This window comes from Rhamphochromis sp. 'chilingali', assembly GCF_963969265.1.
Source record: "Rhamphochromis sp. 'chilingali' genome assembly, chromosome: 15".
Lineage (NCBI taxonomy): Eukaryota > Metazoa > Chordata > Actinopteri > Cichliformes > Cichlidae > Rhamphochromis > Rhamphochromis sp. 'chilingali'.
Genome location: NC_137942.1, coordinates 18,317,267 through 18,344,705, shown reverse-complemented (window position 1 = coordinate 18,344,705; position 27,439 = coordinate 18,317,267). Strand labels below are relative to the sequence as shown.

The window sequence follows — 27,439 nt, the reverse complement described above, 5'->3', positions numbered from 1 at the left end:
ATGAGGATACTTAATTAAGGATAGTATAAGGATACTGTATTTGAAACGGCCTACTTACTAAAAGCTTTGGGCTCATCAGTTAGATTTTAGTGGGTATTTTAGTAGCACAGTTATGACATTTATTTGAATAATAATATGTTATGAAACGGCTCCGAAACTTTAGATGAACTGTTGTCTGGACCCATTACAATTAGGCTACCAGTTGGATGTATTGAGAGTGAGAATCCAAATAGCTGGGTGTTTTCATTATTTTTAGGACACCGTTCAAAACCATTTCCTGCCACCCAGGGGCAATGTTGTATCATTTTTAGTCCTCCTTCCCTGCCCAAAACAGTGAGAGCAGGTAAGCGGTCTGGGAAGAGGTGGTGCTATTGCGCACGCGGCTCTAACCCAGAGCAAACTGTACTCAGCGTATGCTCTCCGAACTGTTGTTATGGAGAAATTTCCAGTGAGAGGAGAGGACCCGGCAGTCTATTCGACGTCTGCAGTAACAGTAATGGTGCGCTGTCGGGGGCTCTGAAGTCTGTGCGCGCCCGTCGGGTTTTTGTTGGAGTCTTTGAGCCGTGCGCTTCAGCTTGGATACAAGACACAGGATCTGCTGCTGTTGCTTCGTTACCTGAAGTTTTACACTTTGCTGCTTCTTGCATGCACTATTTTTTCTTTTTCTTCTTGTTCTGAAGCGCATCTGTGGCTGTTCCACTTTGTGTTTTTGTACTGGGAGAGCGCGCGTGTCAGCCAGATATGTTTTCTCCAAGAAGTTTAGCAGCCCTGCAGTCGCTCTCCTAAACTCCAATATTTCCATTTATTGTTATTATTATTGTTGTTGCTGTTGTTGTTATATTTTACTTGAACACTTCAGAAGCTTTAAACTGACAAAGGGGGAAATGGCCAAAGTGGGGAAACCGCGGCTTTGTGTCATGACAAAAGGGGAGAACGGGTATGGATTTCACTTGCATGGCGAGAAAGGAAAGAGCGGCCAGTTCATCCGCAAAGTGGAGGCTGGCTCCCCCGCAGAAGCGTCAGGGCTGCGTGCCGGTGACAGGCTGGTCGCAGTGAACGGAGTAAACGTGGAGAAGGAGACGCACCATCAGGCAAGTAGATGTGTTTATTATTTAACTTGTGTCTTAGCTGGCTGAGCAGGGGCTACATCAACAGGTGACACTGGCTGATGCAGACATCCTGACACGGTGGCGCATAGCCTCCTCCTCCACTCGGCGTCACAGACCAGAGGTCTGCAGGTTATTGAATTACAAAACATTTTGTTTGGAAACAAGGGGCGCGCTGAGCAAGAACTTTACGCAGGCTGTATTCCTTCCCTTGCAGTTTTTTTTTTCCTAGTGAAATTCAACAAATCAGCAAGTCTCTAGTCAGTGGCCTGAGCTTAAATATAAACCGGTCCCTGTAAATAAGATCTTAACAAACTGTGTGCTCCTCTATTTGCAAGGCCTGGCTGGTGGTCAGATAGAGTCAGCAGGCTCAGATAATTATTTTCACAAGCTTGCAGGCACACGGGGGAAGATCAGCACCAGCCTCCTCTCTGTGTGCTGTATATTAGGTTTGTTGCAGCTTGAAAGACGAAAACAAACCCTCTGACTATTGTGTTTGAAGTTCAGGGAACAAATCTGCCACCCAGGTGTTTCTAAGGAGCCTCATATTCCTGCTCATATGACAATGATCTATAACAACGACAATGATAATTGTCAGTTTTGAAAACATCGCTTCCCACTATATTCCCACTACAGATGTATGGGAATAAATGGTTAGAAAAACTGATGGATCAGTTGATACAGTTGCTTTGTCAAACAGTAAGAACCAAATAAATACAAAGTTATGTTAAGAAATTCAGTTAAAGGAACACACATACCCCAAAAACCTAGAGCCATCGCCTTTTTCAAAACGTTGCTTATACAGCATTTTTCCTAAAATAAAGATGCAAATCACAGGCCTGCATGTTAAAAGGTGTATACAGCCTAATATAATGGTCAGTAATTATATATTAAACAAGTCCTTGATGGATGGATTGGGACTAATCCTTCATAGGAGTAGCATTTAATTATCTGCTGCCAAACTGTAGAGAATTTAATGTATTCAAACCAAACGTTCGATGTTCCATTCCTCAGGTGGTACAGAGGATTAAGGCCATGGACAACAAGACCAGGTTGCTGGTGGTTGACTCTGAGACCTATGAAAGCCTACGCAGCCTGCGCCTCACAGCAACAGAGGATATGGCCGTCCTTAGAATTGGAAATCCTTCCTCCTCTTCCTCTCCACCTGTGTCTCCTTCTCCAGCACCATCGTCAACACCATCTTCCCCCTCCAAGAAGCGGGAGAACGGCTCTCTGTCTAAGCAGCCCGTCACAGTGAGCGACCAGGTGCAGAAGCCCACTAGGAGGTCACCGTCTAAGGCTTCAAAGAAGGTAAGGACGTGCTGGATCATCACAATGGTCACACTACACGCTTACTAAAGCACTAATATGTGTGTTTCCAGGCTTGTTAAGGAGATATCTGTCTAACAACAAAAGAATTTAAAACTTACAGAAAGAGTGTGTTTTCTTTTTTTCAGTGTGAACCAGCTCCCCAGTAAACCCACAAATAACTGTCAAGCTTCTCGAGCCAGTCATCATAGAAAATTCTTAGAGATTTGTCTGCTTGAACACACCCGAGAGTTAAAAATACGCACTTTGCATTAGAACAGATGGAAGGTAGTGACTGAGTCATCACTTTGAACAGACTCTCCTCAGCATGCTTTCACCCTAGACTTGTTTTCTTGTCGCTTTGCCAGTTTTTGATCAGATACGTAGATAACATTCAGGTTCCACAGTCTGCGTTGTTACGTGTGAATGCAATGAATGCGGGTGAAGCATTCCAGATGTTGTGTTAGAGGTCAAAGAGGATGTGAAAGGTCAGAGGTTAGGAATCTGGCACCAGGCAACGTAGTAACTCTGCAAAAAGAAAATCCACAGAAATCTTGAAAATAAAAAAGTTGCAATACATGAAAAATAATGACCTGCCTATATTTTGAAAGGTTGTAGATCGAGTGTTTTTACAGGACAGTTACAGGATCGCTGTCACAGTTGGTTGCCTAACCTGTAGTAAGCATTCGATACTTTTTATTTTCTCTTTTTTTTTTGGATTCACTGCTTATTATTACTCCCCTTTGTCCTGAAAAACAGGAAGCGTTTCCGCCCGCTCTGTCTCTCCTGGAACGCTCTGAGATCTGATTGGATTTGGTTTCAAATGGTCTTTATTGGGGGGAGGCCGAGGCTCAACTTCTATTCTCTGCATTTACACAACATGTGTTTTCACTTAGGCTTGCCTTGCCAATATGTGAGCAGCACTCAGGCAGTCCTTCTACCAGAGCAGTGACAGGCCCAATCAGTTAAATCTTGGATGCGTGTGTTTGCGTGTGTGTGTCTTTTGTCCAGCTCTGGCTTTGACCTGTGGGGAGAAATCCTAGTACTCGGTTCAGGAATTGCTCAGCGGTCTCTCGTTTCTCTTTTCTGTCTTAATGAGTCTAATGAAAGAATTGAAGAAAAGCTCAGCAAGATGAGCCAAAAAAAGGCATCTGTGGTTCCGAATAAAAAACGAAGGAAACCTGTTGATGTATCAACAGTTCACTGAAACGACTTCATTTGCTCAGGCACCGTGACAGATAATCAGCTTCTTTCTATTTTTACTGGCGCAATGAAGAGTTCCTCTGTGGCCTGACTGATTCCTGTGAGCCTCCAAAGAATCGGACTTCTTCGGACATATGCAGACTATTGGCACAGCCTGCTGATGCAGCACGTCCCCTTGTTTGGTGTTTACAACAATGAAAGTGGAGGGGAAAAACACACAGACCACCGAAGAAACACAGAATAACCGAGACAAGAATAAACTATAAAAATACATAGTAAAATACTCCTCCCAATTCTTTGTTTTTGATTCTTGTAAAAGTTTCTTTTTGCTCATCAAAGCAGGAGAGCCAGACCGCTGAGCTAAGCAAATTTCCTCATAGGTTTCACTTTTTTAAGAGAAGGTAGGAGAGGGAACTAGAGACAGAGCAGATAGAAGGAACCACAGCCAGTGCTAACCTTGAGCTTTGCAAGAAGAAGTTTCAGGAAGTGCTCTCTCCTCTTTGCAGTGCAAAGGAGTCACACAATGAGGGAGAAAGATGGGTTGTGCATGTGCCAGTATAGCAGTGAGGGTGGTTGTGCATGTACACAGTGTGTTTCCAGGGTCTAGCCTCCTGCTGGGGATGTTTTTTTTTTAATTGGATACCTGACCCCCAAGCTGTTTTATGTTACTGGTGTTTTTAATTTGCACTTTCAGTTCACTTTGTGCAGATTATGTTTGTATATTCAGTGAAAATCACAAATTTCAAGCTATAGCCGGTTTTGCACACGTACATTGTTCATTTTCGAGCTATTACCTGGTGAAGCTGGGTACGTACCAGATTTCAGGAATAATACCATGCTAGCTTCCCAATGAAAATTCAGTGTAATGTCCAAATGAGCACATGTAAGAAAAGAGTGCCCTGGCTCCTGAACCCATGCGCTGCCCCTCACCAACAAACACACCTTCTAGTTTTCAGAACTCTGCCACAGACAGTTTCCTCCTGCTGTACGATGGGAGAAAGGGCAGATGAGGCGACGTCAGAGCTGCATTGTGACCTAAAATAGATAGACTTACCTCTGAATCCACGAAAAAAACACCTTTAAAATAACATATTAACATAAAAGGACTTGAGAAAGATCCTATGTTTTCTTCAATACGAAAATTATCCAAAAAGAACAGGAATTCACTTCATGCCTGTTCAATGGTGCCAGTTTTCCTAAACGTAGACAAGTATGGCTCAAAATGGGTTTCAAAGTTGGAACCTACTGCTAACTAACTCAGTGAGAGCACTGTACTTTTTATTTACAGCAACAAAAATCACAAAATTATTGTTAGGGGATGGGAGGGGAGGTGTAGGAGGTCCCAGTGTGTCAGCTGCAAAGGGAAAATCTGGGCCATGATCAGTTCAGTTTCAAACTATGTCCGTCAAATGCCAAACTTTTATTACAGCTTGTGTTTTTTTTAATATCCCCTTGTCTGCTGAACGAATAGAAGCTTCGACAGCCACAGATCATGCAGGTCTAATAGCCTAAAATCGCTACATGCGTAAGAAACATGACATAAACTTTTTTCTGCAACTGTAATTACTTTCACATTTCCCCAATAAATATCCCCATGAGAGGGATTTGTGTGTTTGTGCATGTGTTCCCCAGGTTACATGACACTGTCTGTATTTTCCCTCTGTTTTATGGCCGCTCATCCCCCAGGTTACTTTTTTCCTTTGCATTCCTCTCATGTTTACTTCTCTCTTGATTTGTGGTACAGCAGAAGGAGTCGAGAGGGCGACGGCTGAGCGATGGATGGACTGGCTGTGTGTGTGCATGCATTCTAAATCAATATCCTCTCTCTCTCTCTCTCTCTCTCTATATATATATATATATATATATATATATATATATATATATATATATATATATATATATATATGACCAAAAACAAAAAAAAAATGAAGAAGCAGACAATTTTTTTGTGTTCATCAAATCTCTCCTAACATAAGTAGATCATGACACCTTTGCCTGGTAACGGCTGTTTTGTTGCCCTTTTCAGCATTAGAGAGAAGTGTCACTATCACTGAGCACCGTTCTCAGCTTTCAGCTACTTTTGCCCACTTAAAGTGAGTAACTGAATTACAGAACCACATTAAAGGCATTTTGTTTTTCTACCTCTTTGATTGAAGATCAGAAGAAATTAGCTTATTTTTGGTCTCTGAAACAATATTCGTTTCCATCTCTCCTAAAACCTTTGGCCTGTTGGCACAATAGCAGCCACTAGACTGTGTAGAAAGCCTCTAGCAGAAACAGTGATCCTACTGCCTGTGCCTGCTCCTGGGAGAGCAGAATAAAGGCTTCAAGGACAGCAGCATCAGCAGTTTAGGTTAAGCTGCGTCGTCTTACCTCAGCACACACCTGAGGTGTCTGTGCTCCGTCCACGAGCTCCTCTTTCCCTCCTTTGCAGACACACACATGCGGTGAGGTGTGTTATGTGTGTGTCATTAACACTAAACCTTAAAGATGAAGCATTGGGTTTCACTTTCTCTCCAGAACCTGTTTTGAAACAAGCACACACACAGACATGCATGCTCACGTACACATTTACCTAGAACAGCCAGTGAAGGATATCACTTCCCAGTTCATTAGTTACACCTTGCTAGTACTGGGTTGGACTTTTGCCTTCAGTGCTGCCTTTAATTCTTCATGGCACAGATTCAACAAGGTGCTGGAAACCTTCCTCTGAGATTTTGGTCCATATTCAGATGAGAGCGTCACACAGTTGCTGCAGAGTTGTACATCGGCTGTACATCCATGACAGGAATCTCTAGCTCCATCATATCAAAGGTGCTCTATTGGACTGAGATCTGGTGACAGTGAAATCATTGTCGTGTTCAAGAAACCAGGTTTAGATGGTCTGAGCTTTGTAACATAGTGCATTTTGGAAGCAGCTAACAGAAGATGACTACACTGTGATCATAAAGAGTTGGTCATGTTATTCATCCCTAAATGCACTGAAATATGGTTGACTGTTTAGATAATTACATTATTAAAAAGCAGCTAGATAAATGTATCTAATAAAGTGGCCAGGGACTGTATGGTTGCAGCAGCACCCTGCTACAAAGAAAAGTGACAGCAGACAAGACTTGAATGAGGAGCTGTGGTTGGAGGTGGGTTGCAAAAGAGCTTGCAGAGAAAGCAGCATGTATACATAGAGTAGAGCTAGCTGGTGTTTGTTGGCACTGAGATTAGGAATTAACCCGTGGTGTACTGGGATTGCATACTAAGTTGTTTGTTTGTTTTTTAAGTGTAATATAGAAAGTTTGGGGGGAGAGGACTGCTTGCATTACCTCATCTGTGGAAACTGCTGCATTTCAGAGTGGATATTGTTTCTGTTGTTCACCTTTCCCTGGCTGGAATTTTCCTCTTTTGTTCATGGTGAAGCCTCCGACACACATAAATATATTGCAGCCTTTTGTTGGTCTTTCCAGTCCCGCTGGACTCCGGGGTGGTTTGACACCAGGCTTGTTAGGAAACACAGAGAAAGTCATTGCTATGGTGACGGTCACAGTGACACCACTTAGCGTGCAGGAAACATACACACGGCTAAATTTGGCACAAAAAGTCTATATGTGGAAAACAAAGAAAAGGAGGAGAGAAGTTTTACAGCTTTCCCGGTACATGATGCAACATCTGAGCTGTAACTTTAATAGTTCTGTTTCCAGGTGATTTGATACTTAACAACATGTCCCATTCAGATACTGATCAGTATGAAACAGTGCAACAGCAGATGACTGATCCTGCTTCTAGCCCACTGAGAAGCTTGTTTTTAAATAAAAATGTAAAAGATTTGCAGACGTCTTGTAGAGATCACCTGTTCCCTGTGGAGATGCATCTGTCAAAACAGTTACAGAGAGGAGGGGCGTGGTATGTGAGGGTATTCTGCATCTGATCGTGAAACATTTGCATGATCAAGTTTGGCATATTAACGATTTGATGATGATGATGATGATGATGATGATGATGATGATGGTGCAAGGACAAACATGCACATGTGCATATTTGTTCAACAGGCAGTTGCATCGCCCTAAATTCTGACTTCCATCAAACCATTATGACCATTGTAAAGACTCTATATTATAGTGAGAAAACCACAACAACAACTTAGACTAAAAATCCTCTTAAACGAACTTAAACAGACCCATGTATCCAGGCTTGGGACCGGTCGCTAGAAATACACTAAACCGTTTTAGAAAATGCAGATTGTTGTAGTCGTTTGAGTGAAAACCATTTTGTGAGATAATTATGGACAGACATCACGATGTTTAAAAGTCAGGGCTTGAGGTCAGAGGGGTGAGGAGTGTAAAAGAAATCTGCCATCAGTGTTCTCTGTATGGATAAAACAGACGAAAACAGTAGAGGTGCTTTTAGCAGTAATGTACATCTCTGTGTATTTAACCTTAAACAGATCCGCAAAGGCAAGAAAAACATCTGCTTTTCCTCTGTCTCTCTGCAGATGTTGTAAACCGTCACGACAAGGCAGGCTTGTCTCTTTCCTTGTTTGACATGTTGTATTTTAAATGCCCCTTTTGCTTCTTGGTCTCTGCCTCCTAAAAATGATTATTTCTGGCCATTAGTTTAACAACAGAAAATGAGACCACGGCTCAGCTCTGACTCAGTGGGAGTCACATGTCCTGTTCTCTGGTTCAGCCTCTCATTTTGCCCGGGATAATAGGAAAAAGATGTTGCCTGTCAGCTCCAATGTAACAGCACAGAGCACAGGATTTGTCTGGGGGTCCTGCAGTCGCCACTTCAGCCCGTGTCATAACCTGCAGGATTGCCCTCCTCTAAGGTGTACTGTGAGGGGCAAACAGATGAGAAGTTGTTGCTCTGACAAGGCGAGCCATTTGGGGGTGTCTGTTACTGCAAAGGGCTGCACAGAGGCAGCAGTTTGTGTGAGGTACTCTGCAGAGTTTTCTTTTAGGGCGTTTTTTTTGTTTAATCTCCCTTAAACTGACGTCTTCTAAACAGATGTTTCATGCTTATGAAGAGTTTGAAACTAATTTACTTTTTACTGTAAGTTGGCGAGAGTGAGTGACTCTTACCAACATCTGGAGCTAGTGTACAAGACCCTCCACCCCCTGCTTTGAATACCAATGTTGTTACATCAAGGGTCCTGATTCTGTGTGTGTGAGAGAGTGAGTAAACTTAATTCCTGGAGTGGGATCACGTAGGATGTGGAAGGGTCACTAGTGGGGAACGATGGTATGTGTAGGCTATGTATTTTGGGGAATTGCAACACAGAAATTGAAGGTGGGTAATGCCAGAGAGACATGAACAACTGAGAGTACTGTGTTAAATGTGTGTGGGTGGGTATGTGAGAGTGAGCACAGCTGTGTGCTTCTTGTATTATCTCTCCCTATGCAGAGCTGATAATGTATTCAAATTGTTTCCCAGTTAAACCAGTGGATGTTGACCTGAACACTTCGCCAGATGGACAGTTTAAGCGATGTAGAGTTACCTAAAATGAATTAGATACAAAAATGTCTGGTTATGCATTTTATATAGTAGATGCTCTTTTCTGAATTTGTCACCTAGAAAACCTTAAAAGGTGTTTTGACACTGCTCTTCATTGTTAAGAACGCTTTGAATCAAAAGAAGATCGCAGTTATGTACATTTGGCAGTAAGACTGCTCTGGGCACTCCCTGCTTCTGCATACACAAAAGTAGAAAGCATATGCATGTGGTTCTCTGGTACAGAACAGCGCGGCCATAGCGGACAGCAGACTTGACACTGATTAACTTAAAGCAGGAAAAGCCTGGAAACGGCGACCTGGACTGGAGATGGGTTGCATAGTGGCTTGCAGCAACTGTAGAGAGGCTGAAGTAACTTAAATTTATATGGGGTTTTCCAGTTGGATACATAAATAATGTTCAGCTGAGGCTGACTAGAACTGAGATCAGCTGTATAAACTAATCCAGCAGGACATGCAGGTTGAATTTTACGGACTTTTCTCTTTTTTGGCATTTTATGTCTAAATCTGATGTTATTGGTGCAGTGCTGGTGTAGTGAAGTCCTACTATTTTGAGCACCATATTGCTAAACAAAGAGTAGTATTTCATAACATCTAGATTACTGAAATAGACTTTTTACTTGTCCATTTACTTGTTAGGTCCCCCTGTGACCTTTTAATACCATATGCACATACCAGTACCTTTAGATCCTTGGGCAGAGGGATTTTGTCTGGCTAAAAACTAAAGGGGGCAGAGCTTTTGGTCTCTGGCCTTCATGGCTCATAAAGTTAGTAATATATATCTTATGTGTTTTTTTTTTCTTTTTTTCATTGGTTTCAGTTTATTTTAGAACAATATTGAAACCACTTCATGGCCTGATTTCAGCACTATATTAAGGTCACTGATGGTGAGCTCTTGATGCGGTATGTGGCTAACTGAACTTCAGATCCTGCAGCAAATCTCTGCTTGTTGTCCCTTTTCTACAAGCTTAAATCTGTCCAACATCTGTTTTTCCTATTCAGCAACTTCCTTGAAGTCTCCACTAAAACAAAATATTGTTTATATAAAGTATCTGCATTAACTGATTCCCATGTGTTTTTTAATATATTGTGCCTTTTCTCTGTGGAGCACTTTGTAGCTCTTTTTAATGACTTAACAAATTACCAAAGCCATACGTGGATGGATTATGAAAGAACTGAACTCTTGCTATCTAAAAATCATATCTGTGGCAATTAAGAGGCTTGACCCAAATCCTCAGCTTTATTTATAGATTGTACTACTTTTGTGTAGCCCTTACTGGCCTGAATGTTAAAAACAGACCTGTGATCCGATGCCATCTTTGAATCATCGGGGACTAGCATCCAAAAGCTTTTCCTGAAACCATTAACTCTGATATTTAATTTGCGATTTTGAGTTCTCTCACAGATAAATCTTTTCTGTTTGGGTAATGAACACTCTGTTCTGCTTCTCTGTCTCAGTTTTCTTAATGTCATCTTTTAAATGTCAGTTGTTGGATGTTGGAATGTACAGTAGGTCGGCCGCAGCCAGGGTGAGGATCGAACAGTGCACTGCCCACGCAAAGTGCTGGCAAAAAATATGAGAGAAAGAGACAGAAACATTGTAACATACAGAGAACTCAAAAAGCAAGCAGCAAGAAATTATTCTGTTGAGTGAGAAGTCCTTGAAAGTAGTAAAGAGAGCTTTTTGTTTGATGCAGACTTGCTGTCACATCTCTGCTGCTTCCCTGAAACACTCCTCTTTATATCTGCTACACTCACAGCTGCAGGCCAGCATCTATTCCCATACATCGATCCTCACAGAGGTCACACACACACACTTTGAAAAACACATCTGACGTCCCACTGGCCTTGCTCTGTTTTACTCAGCTTACACATCTCAGACCTGTTTAATTGAAGCCATCTTTTGCTCTGTCTGTGGGAGTCAAGTAATGGGAGAGAGGTTTTGCTTCCTTATGGATCAACTGGGAATTCTAAGGATGCTTGAGTAGTGACAAACAAGAGGAGGAGGCTTGACCTCACCTGCATGTGAGGTGAGGTCAAGCCTATGTTAATATCAGAATATCACAGGAGAAATTGAGATTCATCAGACCAAGCAATGTTTTTTCCAATCGTCTATTGTCCCCTTTTGGTGAGCCCATGTGAACTGTATCCTCTGTTTCCTGTTCTTAGCTGACAGGAGTGGCATCCGGTGTGGTCTTCTGCTACTCTACCCCATCTGCTTCAATTTGTTGTGTGTTCTCTGTAAACCCTAGAGATGGTTGTGGAGAAAAATCCCAGTAGGTCAGCAGTTTCTGAAACACCCAGATTAGCCCGTGCCATACCAACAACCACGCCATGTTCAAAGTCTGTGTTGAGGCATCCAGCACGGATCATGCTTGTATCTCCATGATATGACTGTTGTAATACATGCACATATATAGGTCGGTAACTTGTAGAACTTCTTTCTATTTTTGGATGACTGATAATTATCCAAAACCTGGTCGAATGTCTTGTTTTGTTTAAAAATAAAATACACATAAAATGTTAAATTAAATCACGAATTCAATTTCAAAGAATTTTTGTTACTTTTTTGCTTGAAAATGACTTAAACTGATAAACGTTCTATTTTGTAATCAATAGATAAACTACTTGTTTAAGCTCTGCTCATTCAAACGGTTTCTTGGACACTGTGAAAAACACACGCAAAACCACAACCGTCACCTCTGAGAGTTGAGGGATATCTGCCACGCACTGATAACAGGGGTGTGGACGCACTCATCCAAACGTTACATCACTCACGGCCGTCCCATCACACAGCAAAAACACAAAATGGAGAGAATTTTTTACATGAATTTGAAGGTGGGAAAACAACCAGAGGGTAGAGAAAATAACTGCCCCAACCTTTAAAACATCGCTGCCTCTTTCTAACACATACATCATCACATTACCACCAAATGCGTCAACATTGGCCCATAATTTGAAATGGCATTTAAATGTATGTAGAAGCAAGCTTTTTGTTTTTCTGCCAGTTTCTTCATGCTGGATGTGATACTTGAGCAGAAAGCTGGCATAAGTTATCATGGCATGGAGGGTGAAATGCAAAGCAAACAGGAGATTAAGGAAGAATGAGGTGAAGAAAGATAGTGAGAGATAGCGAAACTCTGTAAGGGGGGCTTAAACCACCTGTTGTGCTTTCTGGCTTTGCATAGTTTCACTAACCTCATGCATGACTGTGAAAATGAAACAACGACAGATCACTGTTAGGATTCAGGACGCTGAAATCACTGAGGCAAAGAGTCTGCTCTCTGGAAAATCCTTTTGGACAGTCAGTGTGTTTGATGTTTTTCCTTCTGTAGTGAAATCGGGCAGTGAGAATCCCATCAGCTACATACAGCGGCTCTCATGGATGATTTGCTCCGAAGGTCACATTTGTTTCCAATGAAATCACAACATCAGGAAACACAGCCGGCCCATCACATACAGTGCTGTGCAAAAGTCTTGAGCCACCACTCAGTTTGTTATCATTTCCTCAGGAAATGGGAAAAAGGTGCAGTGATTTATTGAAACATGTGCAAACGTACTTGGAAATACAACATTTAGGGCAAAAATGGAGTCTGTACAATTCTAACAAGCTTGAAAGTCAATATATGGTGTGAATACCTTTATTCAGCACAGTCTTTGTGCATTTTAGATTTGGATTCATGGCTCCATCAGACCTGTTGCCACTAATTTTCAGTCCAGCTCTTGTGTAATTTGACATACTTCAGCTTTCTCTCCCTGTTTCCCTTCCTTAAAAATGGTTTCTTGAGAGCCAACCTTCCACTGAGACAGTTTCTGATGAGGCTTTAGTGAACAGCAGATGGATCAGCTGACGGCTGAGATTTTTTCCTATTTTTAAAGAACATGACTTCCAGATACTGTTCATCTGCTGTAGGTAGCTCTGTAAACATTCCACTTGTTCTTTTCCCCAGTTTCTTTAAGCACACACTGCATGCCGTGCGGAGATATGCAGCAAATAAAATGCTATTTTATGCCCGTCAAAAGAGAAATTTACATCAATTTGATCTGATTTAGATCAGCATTACAAAAGAATAATATGCAACAGTCTGATATAATATATAATATAATAATGTTATTATTTCAGTAGCTTTCTAAAACTCTGTAAGGTTGTCAGAGAACTGTATTTCTTGTCAAATGTTTTGGTAGTTTGCCTTTTTTCCAGCCTGCAATGACATTTCAGAGGGTTGTTTAATTGCCTCTGCATCAAAGCTATTTCTGTGCTTATTAAGAAGAGTCAAGCTGAGTGCCTTCATATCCATCATGCTCTCGTCTGGGCTTGGTGACAGCAAAGGCCCCCAGCTACAAAATTACTGCACAATATGTTAGCACTCACAGGAGTTTTGCACCTAATTACAGCTTCAGTCTGTGTACTGTTGCACCCAATGTGACCCAGTGTCCTATATTGAGATTCACAGCCAGCTAAACTCTCTCTTGCATCACTTCCTCCAAGGAACAGGCACGTGTTGTATTTGGACAGGATTTAATGCAAAAAAGTGTGAAACTGAAATGATACAGAATACAGAAATGTCACATAAACATTAGCTTGGGTTGAATTTAAGTGGACATATAAAACACATCAAAAGTTTCCAAATCACTTCAATAATGTCATATACCCTCTCTTAAAGGTAAACACAATTAAGAAACTTACTCATATTGCCACTCAAAGGGATTTAACGGAGTGGATGGCTTTGGATCGGAGGAAAACACACCATGTCTTGCTTCACTCATGAGCAAACACTTCCTATCACACTTCTTTTAGTGACTAATTGGCTCAACATAGCAAACTGTGCAAACCTGCGCCCCCTATAGGCCTGGAGAAATAACATACAAACAGTTCCAGTACACTCCCCGCCTGGCATTATTTTAAGATTGCCACTAGACCCTATTTACACATGAGACCAATCTCTCAGAAGAAGGATACAGTCCGAAATGGGTCTACAGAATGTCTTTGCAATCTTGTCGCGTGTCACCTTCACTTCCATCTTTCTGACAACTCCATCTCTGCTTGGAAGTGTCTTCACGATGACACCCATAGGCCACTCATTTCTTTTTAGTTGCTTGTCCTTCAGAAGAACAACGTCTCCTTCCTTCAAGTTTGGTTTGCTGCGCTGCCATTTCTGACGACCTTGGAGCATGTGGAGGTACTCCCTCTGCCACCTGGCCCAGAATGTGTCGGCAAGGGCTTGAACTCTCTTCCACTGCCGTGTATATATGTCGGCCTTGGTGAATTCCCCAGGTGGAGTTGGAATCGGATCGAACTTCTGGGTGAGCAGAGCTGAGGGGGTCAGGATTAAGGGAGCGTCTGGATCCGAGGAAACGGGTACAAGTGGCCTTGCGTTGATAATAGCCGTGACTTCCGCCATTAACGTTGTCAGGACCTCGTGAGTTAGAGTAGGGTTTCCTGCTTGTAGGAGCATTGAGTCCAGGATGCGTCGTGAGATGCCTATCATACGCTCCCAGGCGCCACCCATGTGAGATGAGTGAGGAGCATTAAACACCCAGGAACACCTCTGCTTGCGTAGGTAGTCATCCACACTTGTATCACCAGGTTTTGGGGAATGCAACTTTAGGTCCTTGGAGGCACCAATGAAATTGGTTCCGCAATCTGACCTCAACTGTTTGGCAGGGCCTCTGATCGCAAAGAACCTGCGAAGAGCATTGATGAAACTGGAAGAGCTGAGAGTTTCAATCACTTCAATATGAACAGCCCGTGTAGACATGCAAGTGAACAAGACTGCCCATCTCTTACTGTTTGCATGACCACCTTTGGTGTGGCGTGTTGAAACCTCCCACGGTCCAAATACATCGAGGCCAACATAAGAGAATGGGGGGTCCGTCTGAAGGCGTTCGGCAGGTAAGTTAGACATGATTTGCTGCTCTGTTCTACCTCGAAGCTTTCTGCAGGTGACACATTTGTGGATTACACTGCTGATAGACCTCTTAGAACCAACTACCCATAAGCCACTTGCTCTCACAGCCCCCTCAGTGAAGTGTCTTCCTTGGTGCTGGGTGGCTTCATGGTGATGTCGAATGAGCAGTGTTGCAATGTGATGCTTCCCTGGTATCAGAAGAGGGTTAGCCTGATGACTCGGCAAGCCAGACTCTGCAAGTCGACCTCCTACTCGCAATAAGTTTTTGCCATCGACGATGGGATGAAGTTTGTGAAGAGCACTGTTGCGAGGTAAGTCTCGTTTCGCCATGATGCATTTTATTTCTTCTGCATAGGCTTCACGCTGGACACACCTGATGATTGTGTGCTCTGCTTCATATAACGCTTCATCTGTGAGACTAGCCTTACAAAGATGCCAGCCGCTACAGGCACCACCATCTTTAGACTTGAAACTGTGGGAGATGTGGCGAAGGTAGGCCACCGCTTGGACAAGGGAAGTCCATTTTGAGAATCTTTCAAAGCGTGATGAACCCAAGGCACCTGGAGCAGTTGTGGTCACAAGCACATTGACGTTACGTCGAATTTCAATGTCCGACTCTGGATCGACGAGTTCAAATGGACCCTTTTCTGGGGAGAGAGTCTCGTGATTGAGAAGAAATGCTGGGCCGTACAACCATGAAGTACCAGAGAGTTTGTCTGCTGGTACAGACCGAGAGCCATGATCGGCAGGATTGTGCTCTGATGGGACGTATCTCCATTGATCTGGTAGGGAAGACTGCTTGATTCTCTGTACACGATTGTTCACATATACATGGAATCTTCTGTTTTGATTGTTAATGTATCCTAACACCACTTTACTGTCAGTGTAGAATGTTGTCTTGTCAATCTTTACGTTTAGTTCTACTGTGAGAAGCTCTGACATCTCCACAGCAAACACTGCAGCGCACAGCTCTAATCGAGGAATGGTCGGTTCTGGTACAGGAGCTAGTTTGGCCTTACCCATAACGAATCCGACCTCACTGTGCCTATCTTCATGTGTGACCTTCAGGTAAGCTACCGCAGCGATGGCTTTCACTGAAGCGTCTGAGAAAACACAAAGTTCGATGAATGTGGCTTGTGAGATGGAGAACGTGACGTAGGGGCGGGGAATGTGCAGGTTTGTGAGACTTCGTAGCGAGTCATGCCACCTTCTCCAGCCGTCGTACATGTCTTGGGGTAAGGAACTGTCCCACTCAAGGTTGCCGCTGGAGAGCTCTCTGAGAAGAAGTCTGCCTTTGATGGTTACAGGTGCAAGCAAACCAAGAGGGTCAAACAAGCTGTTCACTGTTGAGAGTACGCCCCGGCGAGTGAAGGGTTTTTGCTCTTGTGGAACGTGGAATGTGAACGTGTCTGTTGTGGGGTTCCAACTTACCCCCAAGCTGCGCTGGACTGGAAGCTCATCTGTTGTTAAATCGAGATCTTTGATATCTTTGGCCCTATCCTCAGGGGGGAATGCACTCACCACTTCCACTTTATTGGAAGCAATCTTGTGGAGACGTAGATTTGAGAGGGCAAGCATTTTCTGAGTTCTCTGTAGGACATCAACAGCCTCAGCTGCAGTTGGGAAAGACTTTAATGCGTCATCGACATAGAAGTTGTGCTCTACGAAGTCTCGGGCATCAGTTCCATACTCGCTTTCTGCTTCCCTTGCTGCCAGTCTCAGCCCGTAAATTGCCACTGCAGGGGAAGGACTGTTACCAAAGACATGCACCCTCATTCTGTAGTCTACTACGTCTTTGCCAAGGTCGTTGTCTTTGTACCAAAGAAAGCGAAGGTAGTCTCTGTGGTCTTCTTGGACCACAAAGCAGTAGAACATTTGTTCAATGTCAGCTGTGACTGCGACTGGTTCTTTCCTGAAGCGAAGCAGCACACCCAAAAGTGTGTTGTTCAGGTCCGGGCCAGAAAGCAGCACCTCATTGAGGCACACTCCATCAAACTGTGCACTCGAATCAAACAAAACGCGTATCTTCCCTGGCTTTTGGGGATGGTACACACCAAAAATGGGGAGATACCAGTTCTCTTTGTCTCTATTGGGAGGTGGTGCGAGCTCTGCATGTTGGTTATCTAGCATTTTCTGCATGAATTCCACAAAATGTGTTTTCATTTCTGGTTTCTTGTCGAGCGTACGTCGTAACGACATCAGCCGTTGGTAGGCGTAGGACCGGTTATCCGGGAGTTTGCGTCTGGGGGTTCGGAACGGGAGTGGTGCAACCCAGCTGTTTGTATTGTCCTTGAAGAAGCCTGCCATCTTTTTCAAAAAGATTACATCTTCAGCTGAATGAGCAAGGTGGTTGTCGTTGCTGGTGTGACAAAACACAGAGTCTCCCAAATTCTCAGCCGTGGGCTTTTAGTATTTAGTATTTAGTATTTATTTATTTATTGTCATTGTCAAGAACAATGAAATTGCGTTTGGGGCTTCCATACAACCCAAAAAAAAGAAGAAAATAATAAATACCCCTTAAAACCCAAGTGTACATATTTAACCCAGTGTGACTCCAATGCAATAAGACAATCCTTAGCAATAATGTTCGTAGAAATTCAGACAAAGACCTGAGAAACATGACAAAATACAACAATGCAACCCATTCAATATTATTGTACTGTGAGATATGATATCAGATATGATAGTTATCTATTTAAGAGAGAGCAGATGGCGGTTGACTGGAGATGGCTTTGGTTTGGCTCAGACTGAAGTCCTCCTTTACACTAAGGTGACTGTCGCAGGGAGTGAGATAGCTTGGGCGCCCATTGTCCAATACATAGGTTTTCAGAACATTCACTTTACTTGGCTTGTGGGCATTACCAAGACACACATCGCCAATGATAACCCAGCCCAGGTCAAGCTTCTGTGCAAATGGGTCATTATCTCTGCCATTGATTTGCTCCCTCACTTTGTGAACTCTCAGAAGGTTGCGTCCTATCAGCAACAGAATGTCTGCACTTGGGTCGAGAGGTGGTATTTGAGCAGCTATTGCTTTCAGGTGCGGGTGGTGTAAAGCAGCTTCTGCAGTTGGCACCTCTTCCCTGTTGTTGGGGATGGCATTGCACTCAATGAGCGCGGGGAGAGGGAAACTCATTTTTCCATCTAATGACTCAACCATGTAGCCACATGCTCTTCTACCAGTCGTGTGTGTTACACCACTACAAGTTTTCAGCATGTATGGTTCAGGTGTGGTTTGTATGTTAAATATGTCAAAAAACTCTGTCTTTGCAAGTGACTGGTTACTTTGATCGTCAATTATTGCATACATCCTTCTGGCGTTGTCTCGCTGACCCTTGGGATAGACTTGCACTAAGCAAACCTTAGAACAGGATCTCCCTGTGATTTTATTTCCACATACCTCTGTGCATGTGGCAGTAACATCCGGGTCTTGTGGATTTGCTTGCTCCCCGCCGTGCACTTCAGGAGATGAAGGAGGTCTGAGCATTTGCAGTGTTGGGGCAGGATGAAGAGCTGCCAGGTGTTTCTCACTATTGCACTCTTCACACTTAATCATGACTGTACAGTCTTTGGCTTGGTGGCCGGTGGAAGCAAGGCAGCGGTAACAAATGCTATTGTCTCTGAGGAACCTCTTCCTCTGCTCAAGCAGCATAGCTCTAAAGCCCCTGCATCTTTTGAGTGGGTGGGGTTTGTGATGTATGGGGCACTGTCTTTCAATGTCTTCGTCTGCTTTTTTTACCTTTGATCCCTCTGATGATATGTCCATCTTGTGCACTGTAACCGATGACCTTTGGTTGTGGTTACTTAACGGTTTTTCTTTTCTGTAGCTGGACATGTGGTTGGCATAGGAAAGAGTCGTGTTGAAAGGTGTGGTAAAGCTTGGATCATTCCTTGCTTTTGCTTGACGTTTCACAAATTCGACAAAGAATGAGAATGGTGGGAAGCTAACATTGTGGTCTTCTTTAAACTTTGACCCTACCATTGTCCACTTCTCTTGAAGATGGAAGGGCAGCTTCTCCACAATTGGATGTACTCCCCTAGCTGTGTCGAGGTAACTTAAACCAGGCAAATAACCATCTAGCTTTTCAGCTTGGAGTTCACACAGCAGATCTGATAGGTCGCGAAGCTTGTGTGGTTCTTTACTGGAGAGCTTTGGAAAGTCTCGTATTCGGGCAAACAGGGAGTTTTCTATTGCTTCTGGTGAGCCGTAACATTCCTCTAGTCTCAACCATATCATGTTCAGACCGGCAGGTGGATGCTTTATGTTGACTGCTTTTAATCTCTTGGCGTGTTCAGAAGACTCTGGGCCTAACCACTTAATGAGTAGGTTGATTTCTTCAGTGGCTGTTAGACCAAGGTCCCTAACGGTGCTCTGGAATGTGGCTTTCCAACTAAGGTAATTTTCTGGCTTGTCGTCAAATTTAGACAGCCCTCCAGTTATTAGCTGACTCTTGGCTAAGAATCTGGCGAGGTCGCTTGCTATGGTGTCTGCATTATCATTTGAGCTTAATCCGTGCTGCAGTTGTAATGCATCGTGGAGAGTCTGTGGACTTACATCTCTTTGTAGTCGTCTCTCTGCCCCATCTTGTGGCATGAATGAGTACTGCACTGGCTCTTGTTTGGGACAAAGAGGTGTGTACATTACTGGTTGTTTGGATTGTTCATTCTGATATTTACTGTCATCATGGTGAGATGTAATGTCTGGAACCAGGTCAGTGTGGCTGTGTTTATTTATGTATTCACTCACTTTTTGCTCTGGGGTTACTTGTAGGGGTGACAATGGCCACTCTTCCCCTGATTCAGCTTTGTCAAATTGAGCTGCTGCTGACTCCATTACCTCTGCTTTAGCCAAGGCTGCATCTGCTTCCTTTTGGAGGTTGATTACATCCAGAGTTGCTTCTAGACGGGCCTTTTCTACTTTAATGTTCATCTCCTTCTCAGCGTAAGCTAATCTGGCTTTTGCTGCTTGAGCTTCTGCTTGTGCCCGCGCTGCTGCCATACTGGCTCGGGTTGATGCTGACGACCTGCTTGAACATGCTGCAGATGATCTAACAGTCAGTTTTCCTGAAGACTTTGAGGACCTTCTTGAGCGAGTGGACCTTGCTTCCTCGTCGTTTTGACCTTCAGCCTCTGATTTCTCCATGTTAGAGTAGAACTGTCACTCGACGTCCCTCGCAGAGCGCTATGATTTCACTGTACTGTTGCACCCAATGTGACCCAGTGTCCTATATTGAGATTCACAGCCAGCTAAACTCTCTCTTGCATCACTTCCTCCAAGGAACAGGCACGTGTTGTATTTGGACAGGATTTAATGCAAAAAAGTGTGAAACTGAAATGATACAGAATACAGAAATGTCACATAAACATTAGCTTGGGTTGAATTTAAGTGGACATATAAAACACATCAAAAGTTTCCAAATCACTTCAATAATGTCATATACCCTCTCTTAAAGGTAAACACAATTAAGAAACTTACTCATATTGCCACTCAAAGGGATTTAACGGAGTGGATGGCTTTGGATCGGAGGAAAACACACCATGTCTTGCTTCACTCATGAGCAAACACTTCCTATCACACTTCTTTTAGTGACTAATTGGCTCAACATAGCAAACTGTGCAAACCTGCGCCCCCTATAGGCCTGGAGAAATAACATACAAACAGTTCCAGCACAGTCTGACAGTTGAACTGCAGGCATCTTCAGCAGGTGTTAAATGACAACAGATATCAGCATCCATGCTTGCTTAATCACCTATTTAAGTCAGCATGACAAAAAAAATCACAGGAAGCTCATATGTAAGTGTTTTTTTCTGCATTGCGGTGTAATTCCAGGCTAATAAATGCTTTTCTATTCATCTGTTGTACTCATAGCTTGAATTCTAGGGAGTGAATACATTTTTATGGAAAAAGTAATAAATCACTGCAGTACATATTTAAAGATCGTTAAATGAAAGCACTACTGTAACCTCTCAAGCCCTACAGATACTTAGAAGGAGCTGTTACCAGTGGAAACCAGACACAATCACAGAGTCTCAGTCAGATGGAAGTCATGTGTGGGTGCATGCGAGTTCATGAATTTCAAATGGTCATTTAGAGCCTGAATTCATTTGTGCTAATGACTTACATTTGACATGAAATTCTGACTGTGCAGCCATGTGACAGCAGGCATGTGGAGTCATCAGCTGTGGCTTTTTAAAATTATAACTCGTGATTTTGTTTAGCATGTATGCTGTTGTTGTCCCTGAAATGAAGTTCTGTTTTTTAAATAGTTGTTGCTTTCTTGCTGAGGAGCTCGAGACCACTCTCATGCTAGTAAATGTGGAACCAGCAGCCAGCCAGCATAGCTTAGCATTGTTAGAACAGCAATAGCTTTAGCATCGCTCTGGGTTCTCGGCTAGCTTAGAGTTAGCATGTTATCTAAATTAGCATGCTGTCTGTGCAGGTGAATGCAAAGAGCTGAAGTTGTTTTAGCGGCATAATGCAGTTGTTTATGTTCTGGATGCAGTTTCCACTTTAGCATCACGCTGTCATCCTTTTGTGCAATAAAAATAAAAGTTATGTCCATATCCACTCTGCAGACCGGCCACTATCGTCCTCCTGCAACACGGGAGCTGAAATCAACTGAATATGTAGTGCAAGTGCAAGCAGAACTAATAGGTGAAATCAATAGTAAAACAGACTGACAATTTCAAGGAACTGGACTGCTGGGAACCAGTTCTCTACTGGAACTTCAAGGTTCTTGGTTCCCATCTCTACTTGCCTACCATCACCACTAATTAGCATGTTAACTTTTCTTTGTCTTTCTTGGCCAGCAGACAAACAACGAGGGGAAACTATTAATTTCTCAAAGCCAAGAAATAACGCAGAGCATAACCTCCAGAGAAATAGCAAACAAAGTTTTTTCCTGATTATTGGACACGGTGACAATAAATAATATAAAGTGTGTCCTTTTCCTAGCTTTAATTTGGTGGTATGCAGACTTACTGGCTTTCCTCATATCTGCTGTTCTGATAAGAGAGTGTTATTAATCTTCCCACTGTATTCTCAGGATGGTTTAAACAATTAGTGTTAAAAAATATGAACCTTTAACAGTTAGTATTCATCTCCCCAAAATTCCTCCAAAGAGTCCAAGCAGTCACCGATGATAAAGCCTGTGGAAAACTTCATCTATGACTGATGCAGTTTTTCCAGGTTACAATTTTCCAGTCTAATCACGCTGCTCGGGAGTCAGGAGTTATGTTCTCAGGAAACACTTAAAGAGCAGGTGCTGCACGTATTACTCACCTACACACACACACACACACACACACACACACACACACACACATGCAGTGAAGCTGAGCAAAGGATTTTGTAAACAGATCTAAGCAGCTCTGTCCTGGTAAAGCAGCACTGGACACACAAACCAAACACTTCCGCTGCTGTTACACAATAACAACACCAAAATCAGCAGGAAAACCCATCAGCTATTTAAATCTCTGGCCAGTCTTCACTCTTTCTCTTTTCTCTCTGTCTCTAGCGCTGCCTTTCTCCCTGCCCTCAATGTCCTGTGCATCATCTCTTTGACCAGTGCTCTCTTCTGTTGCTTATTTTTCTAACCCACTTTCCTCCAGTTTCATTTTTACAAGCCACAAACCCTGCCTCTGCTTCCCTTCAGTTGGCCTTCAATTCTCTTTTCTCTCATTCCCCTCCTCACTCCTGTCTTTCTCACCCACTGTAAACTGGCCTGAGTTGCTCTTTCCCTCTCTGCTTGAGCAACACTTGAAGCAGCTGCACGTAGGGCACACACACACATATATATACACACACACACACGCAATTTGAAGGCAGAGTCGTTGTGGTCTGCAAGTCGGAGACACAGCAATTTTCTTAATTTGGTAAAGTCCCATTAAACTATCCTCAGATGGGTTTCTGAAGATTTCAAGTCTTTCCTTTACACTCTCAGATGTGAAGCCGTGTTTTCACATTATATATATATATATAAAAACACCCAGCACGCCCCTGCGGGCGGTTTATCCTTCAAGCTCGGGTCCTCTACCAGAGGCCTGGGAGCTTGAGGGTCCTGCGCAGTATCTTAGCTGTTCCCAGGACTGCGCTCTTCTGGACAGAGATCTCCGATGTTGTTCCTGGGATCTGCTGGAGCCACTCGCCTAGCTTGGGAGTCACTGCACCTAGTGCTCCGATTACCACGGGGACCACCGTTACCTTCACCCTCCACATCCTCTCGAGCTCTTCTCTGAGCCCTTGGTATTTCTCCAGCTTCTCGTGTTCCTTCTTCCTGATATTGCTGTCATTCGGAACCGCTACATCGATCACTACGGCCATCTTCTTCTGTTTGTCTACCACCACTATGTCCGGTTGGTTAGCCACCACCATTTTGTCCGTCTGTATCTGGAAGTCCCACAGGATCTTAGCTCGGTCATTCTCCACCACCCTTGGGGGCATCTCCCATTTTGACCTCGGGACTTCCAGGTTATACTCGGCACAGATGTTCCTGTACACTATGCCGGCCACTTGGTTATGGCGTTCCATGTATGCCTTGCCTGCTAGCATCTTGCACCCTGCTGTTATGTGCTGGATTGTCTCTGGGGCATCTTTACACAGCCTGCACCTGGGGTCTTGCCTGGTGTGATAGACCCCAGCCTCTATGGATCTTGTGCTCAGAGCTTGTTCTTGTGCTGCCATGATTAGTGCCTCTGTGCTGTCTTTCAGTCCAGCTTTGTCCAGCCACTGGTAGGATTTCTGGATATCAGCCACCTCCTCTATCTGCCGGTGGTACATACCGTGCAGGGGCCTGTCCTTCCATGATGGTTCCTCGTCTCCCTCCTCTTTCTTGGGTTTCTGCTGCCTGAGGTATTCACTGAGCACTCGGTCAGTTGGGGCCATCTTCCTAATGTATTCTTGGATGTTCGTTGTCTCATCCTGGACTGTGGTGCTGACACTCACCAGTCCCCGGCCCCCTTCCTTCCGCTTAGCGTACAGCCTCAGGGTGCTGGATTTGGGGTGAAACCCTCCATGCATGGTAAGGAGCTTTCTTGTCTTTATGTCAGTGGCTTCTATCTCCTCCTTTGGCCAGCCTATTACCCCAGCAGGGTACCTGATCACGGGCAGGGCGTACGTGTTGATGGCCCGGATCTTGTTCTTACCATTCAGCTGACTCCTCAGGACTTGCCTGACCCTCTGCAGGTACTTGGTGGTTGCAGCTTTTCTAGCGGCCTCTTCATGGTTCCCATTCGCCTGTGGGATCCCCAAGTACTTGTAACTGTCCTCTATGTCTGCAATGTTGCCTTCTGGTAGTTCAATCCCCTCAGTTCTGACTACCTTCCCTCTCTTTGTTACCATCCGACTACACTTCTCCAGTCCGAACGACATTCCAATGTCATTGCTGTATAGCCTGGTAGTGTGGATCAGTGAATCGATGTCTCGTTCACTCTTGGCATACAGCTTGATGTCATCCATGTACAGGAGGTGGCTGACAACTGCTCCGTTCTGTAGTCGGTATCCGTAGCCAGTCTTGTTAATGATCTCACTGAGGGGGTTCAGGCCTATGCAGAACAGCAGTGGGGACAGAGCATCTCCTTGGTAGATCCCGCACTTGATGGTGACTTGTGCTATGGGCTTGGAGTTGGCCTCTAGTGTTGTACGCCACATCCCCATTGAGTTCCTGATGAAGGCTCTTAGGGTCCCATTGATCTTGTACAATTCTAGGCATTCCAGTATCCAGCTGTGGGGCATTGAGTCATAGGCCTTCTTGTAATCAATCCAGGCAGTGCACAGGTTGGTCAGTCTGGTCTTGCAGTCTCGGCTGATTGTTCTGTCTACCAGTAGCTGGTGTTTTGCGCCTCTGGTATTCTTGCCAATTCCTTTCTGTGTCCCGCTCATGTATTGACCCATGTGCCTGTTCATCTTAGCCGATATGATGCCTGACAGGAGCTTCCATGTAGTACTGAGGCAGGTTATTGGTCGGTAGTTGGAGGGGACCGGTCCCTTCTTGGGGTCCTTGGGGATCAGGACCGTCCGGCCTTCAGTTAGCCATTCCGGGTGTCTCTCGTTAACTAGCAGCTGGTTCATTTGTGTATATATATATATATATATATATATATATATATATATATATATATATATATATATATATATATATATATATATATATATATTTATTAGGGGTGCAACGATATTTGTATCGATATTGAACCGTTCGATACAGTGCTTTCAGTTCGGTACGCATATGTATCGAACAATACAACATTTGTAATTTATTTTATCAATTTTCCTTCTGACGATGCTGTCTGTGTTGAGCGCTCAGTGAATCTGTGTTCGACTACTCCGCCTAGGCTGCACTGTCGAGCGCAGATCCACTGAGCGCTCAACACAGACAGCATAGTCAGAAGGAAGAGCGCAGGGCAAGCTAGCGAGACAGAAGTTAAGCTCTCCTTGCAACATGGACCTCCCCCACCCTCATTCAGATCTGGCGTTTGGAATTATTTTGGTTTTCATGTGACGTATGACCCTGAAGGTAAGCGAGTCATGGACTAAAGTAAAACAGTATGTTGGATGTGCCATGCAATGCTCAATTACATGGGTGTGAACTAGTGTGTTAGCGCAGTTAGCTCGTTAACGTGTTGGCCGTCTAGCCCCATGCACGGAGCGATCGGCGGTAGCTCATTAACGGAGATTTGCCGTGTTGTGGCATTAAGGTCATTTCAACGAGATTAACCTGAAAGCACTAGTGGGAACACAACGAATATGACTGCACATTTACGCCGACATCATCCTAGTGCAAAGACAAGTGGAATCAGAGAAAAAAAAGCAAGCATGCTACTAACTTTAGCCGAGTCATTTAGACAGCTGTTAGCACATGATTCTCCTTATGCTGCTGAGAATATAGCCCAGAAGAAGCGGATAGTATAGCTTTTATTTTGGAAAGAGACATTTCTCTGTAATAAACTCTCTTTTCCAAAGATGAGTGATTCCTCAATCAGATACAGGGCTTGCAATATCGCTAGCCCGACGTCCCGGAGCTAGCGATTTTTTTCAGTCGGGCTACCAAAATCTATCTCTTCCCTGCCCGTCGGGCTATTGTAGGAAAAATATATGTCAATGCTTTTGCATTCTTTCAGAAATGTAGCTGGGTAATTATGTCATTGGCATCGGTGAGCCACTGTCAATATGTGACATATTGAAGTCGCATTTGAATTTGCGCTTGTTTTTTTGCTTTCACTTTGCAATCGTGCGAACTGTGTATAGAGAGCGACAGCACTGATCTGTGAGTGATGATAATTTGTGCACCAATTCCTCTGACATCGTCTTATTAATTGTTAGCTTACTATGCAAACATGACAAGTGAAATCTCCCGCAGCAAGCTTAAACATGTGAGAGGTTGATCGCGCAGAGAATCGCTGAGCTTATGTGAGTGCTTGTGTAAAAGCATTTCAGTTCTGCTGAGCCAAATAAGACAGGTCGGGGTGAAGAAGTGACAGCCAAAGAAAAGCTTACCACAAAACGGAGAAGTTATGACAAATCAGACTATAAGGCAAAAAGAAAGTGCAGCTTTATGGTTTCATGGACAAAAGAATTTCTGTGGCTGCAATATGACGAGCTAAATAACCAGGGCTGCACATAAGTGGTCCGCAGGTGCACATTCGCTGTCAAAATAAAAAACACGCACAAGGGTTAGGGTTAAATTTAAAAACTGTACTTTTGACTTAAAATATATATTTATAATTTTAATAAATGACAAATTAAAAATGCATGAACATTTTTTTGTATCGAAAAAATATCGAACCGTGACACCAAAGTATCTAACCGAACCGAACCGTGAATTTTGTGTATCGTTGCACCCCTTATATATATATATATATATATATATATATATATATATATATATATATATATATATATATATATATATATATATATATATATATATATATATTCAGGCATAGGCCTGAACCCCCTCAGTGAGATCATTAACAAGGCTGGCTACGGATACCGACTACGGAACGGAGCAGTTGTCAGCCACCTCCTGTACATGGATGACATCAAGCTGTATGCCAAGAGTGAACGAGACATCGATTCACTGATCCACACTACCAGGCTATACAGCAATGACATTGGAATGTCGTTCGGACTGGAGAAGTGTAGTCGGATGGTAACAAAGAGAGGGAAGGTAGTCAGAACTGAGGGGATTGAACTACCAGAAGGCAACATTGCAGACATAGAGGACAGTTACAAGTACTTGGGGATCCCACAGGCGAATGGGAACCATGAAGAGGCCGCTAGAAAAGCTGCAACCACCAAGTACCTGCAGAGGGTCAGGCAAGTCCTGAGGAGTCAGCTGAATGGTAAGAACAAGATCCGGGCCATCAACACGTACGCCCTGCCCGTGATCAGGTACCCTGCTGGGGTAATAGG

At 43.6% G+C, this 27,439-nt stretch overlaps 2 protein-coding genes across 3 annotated transcripts in view; one reads left to right on the top strand and one right to left on the bottom strand.

Moving 5' to 3' along the window:
• Nucleotides 1-366: 366 nt before the first annotated feature.
• LOC308411011 (Na(+)/H(+) exchange regulatory cofactor NHE-RF2) overlaps nucleotides 367-27,439 on the top strand; it is a 51,349-nt gene continuing 24,276 nt past the window's right edge. Inside the window, exons 1-2 of one of the 2 annotated variants that reach the window (XM_080904698.1) lie at nucleotides 367-1,091; nucleotides 2,121-2,417. In XM_080904698.1, the coding sequence (XP_080760824.1) occupies nucleotides 885-1,091; nucleotides 2,121-2,417 (504 nt within the window). In that variant the 5' untranslated portion in view covers nucleotides 367-884. The remainder of the gene's footprint in view (nucleotides 1,092-2,120; nucleotides 2,418-27,439) is intronic. The other variant, XM_080904699.1, reaches the window with a different exon arrangement.
• LOC308411010 (uncharacterized protein) lies at nucleotides 13,135-16,095 on the bottom strand. Its single transcript, XM_080904697.1, has 2 exons — nucleotides 13,806-16,095; nucleotides 13,135-13,658 (listed from the first exon to the last, which is right to left on the bottom strand). The coding sequence occupies exon 1, from the start codon at nucleotides 16,048-16,050 to the stop codon at nucleotides 14,044-14,046; it is 2,007 nt and encodes a 668-aa protein (XP_080760823.1). The 5' UTR covers nucleotides 16,051-16,095; the 3' UTR covers nucleotides 13,135-13,658; nucleotides 13,806-14,043.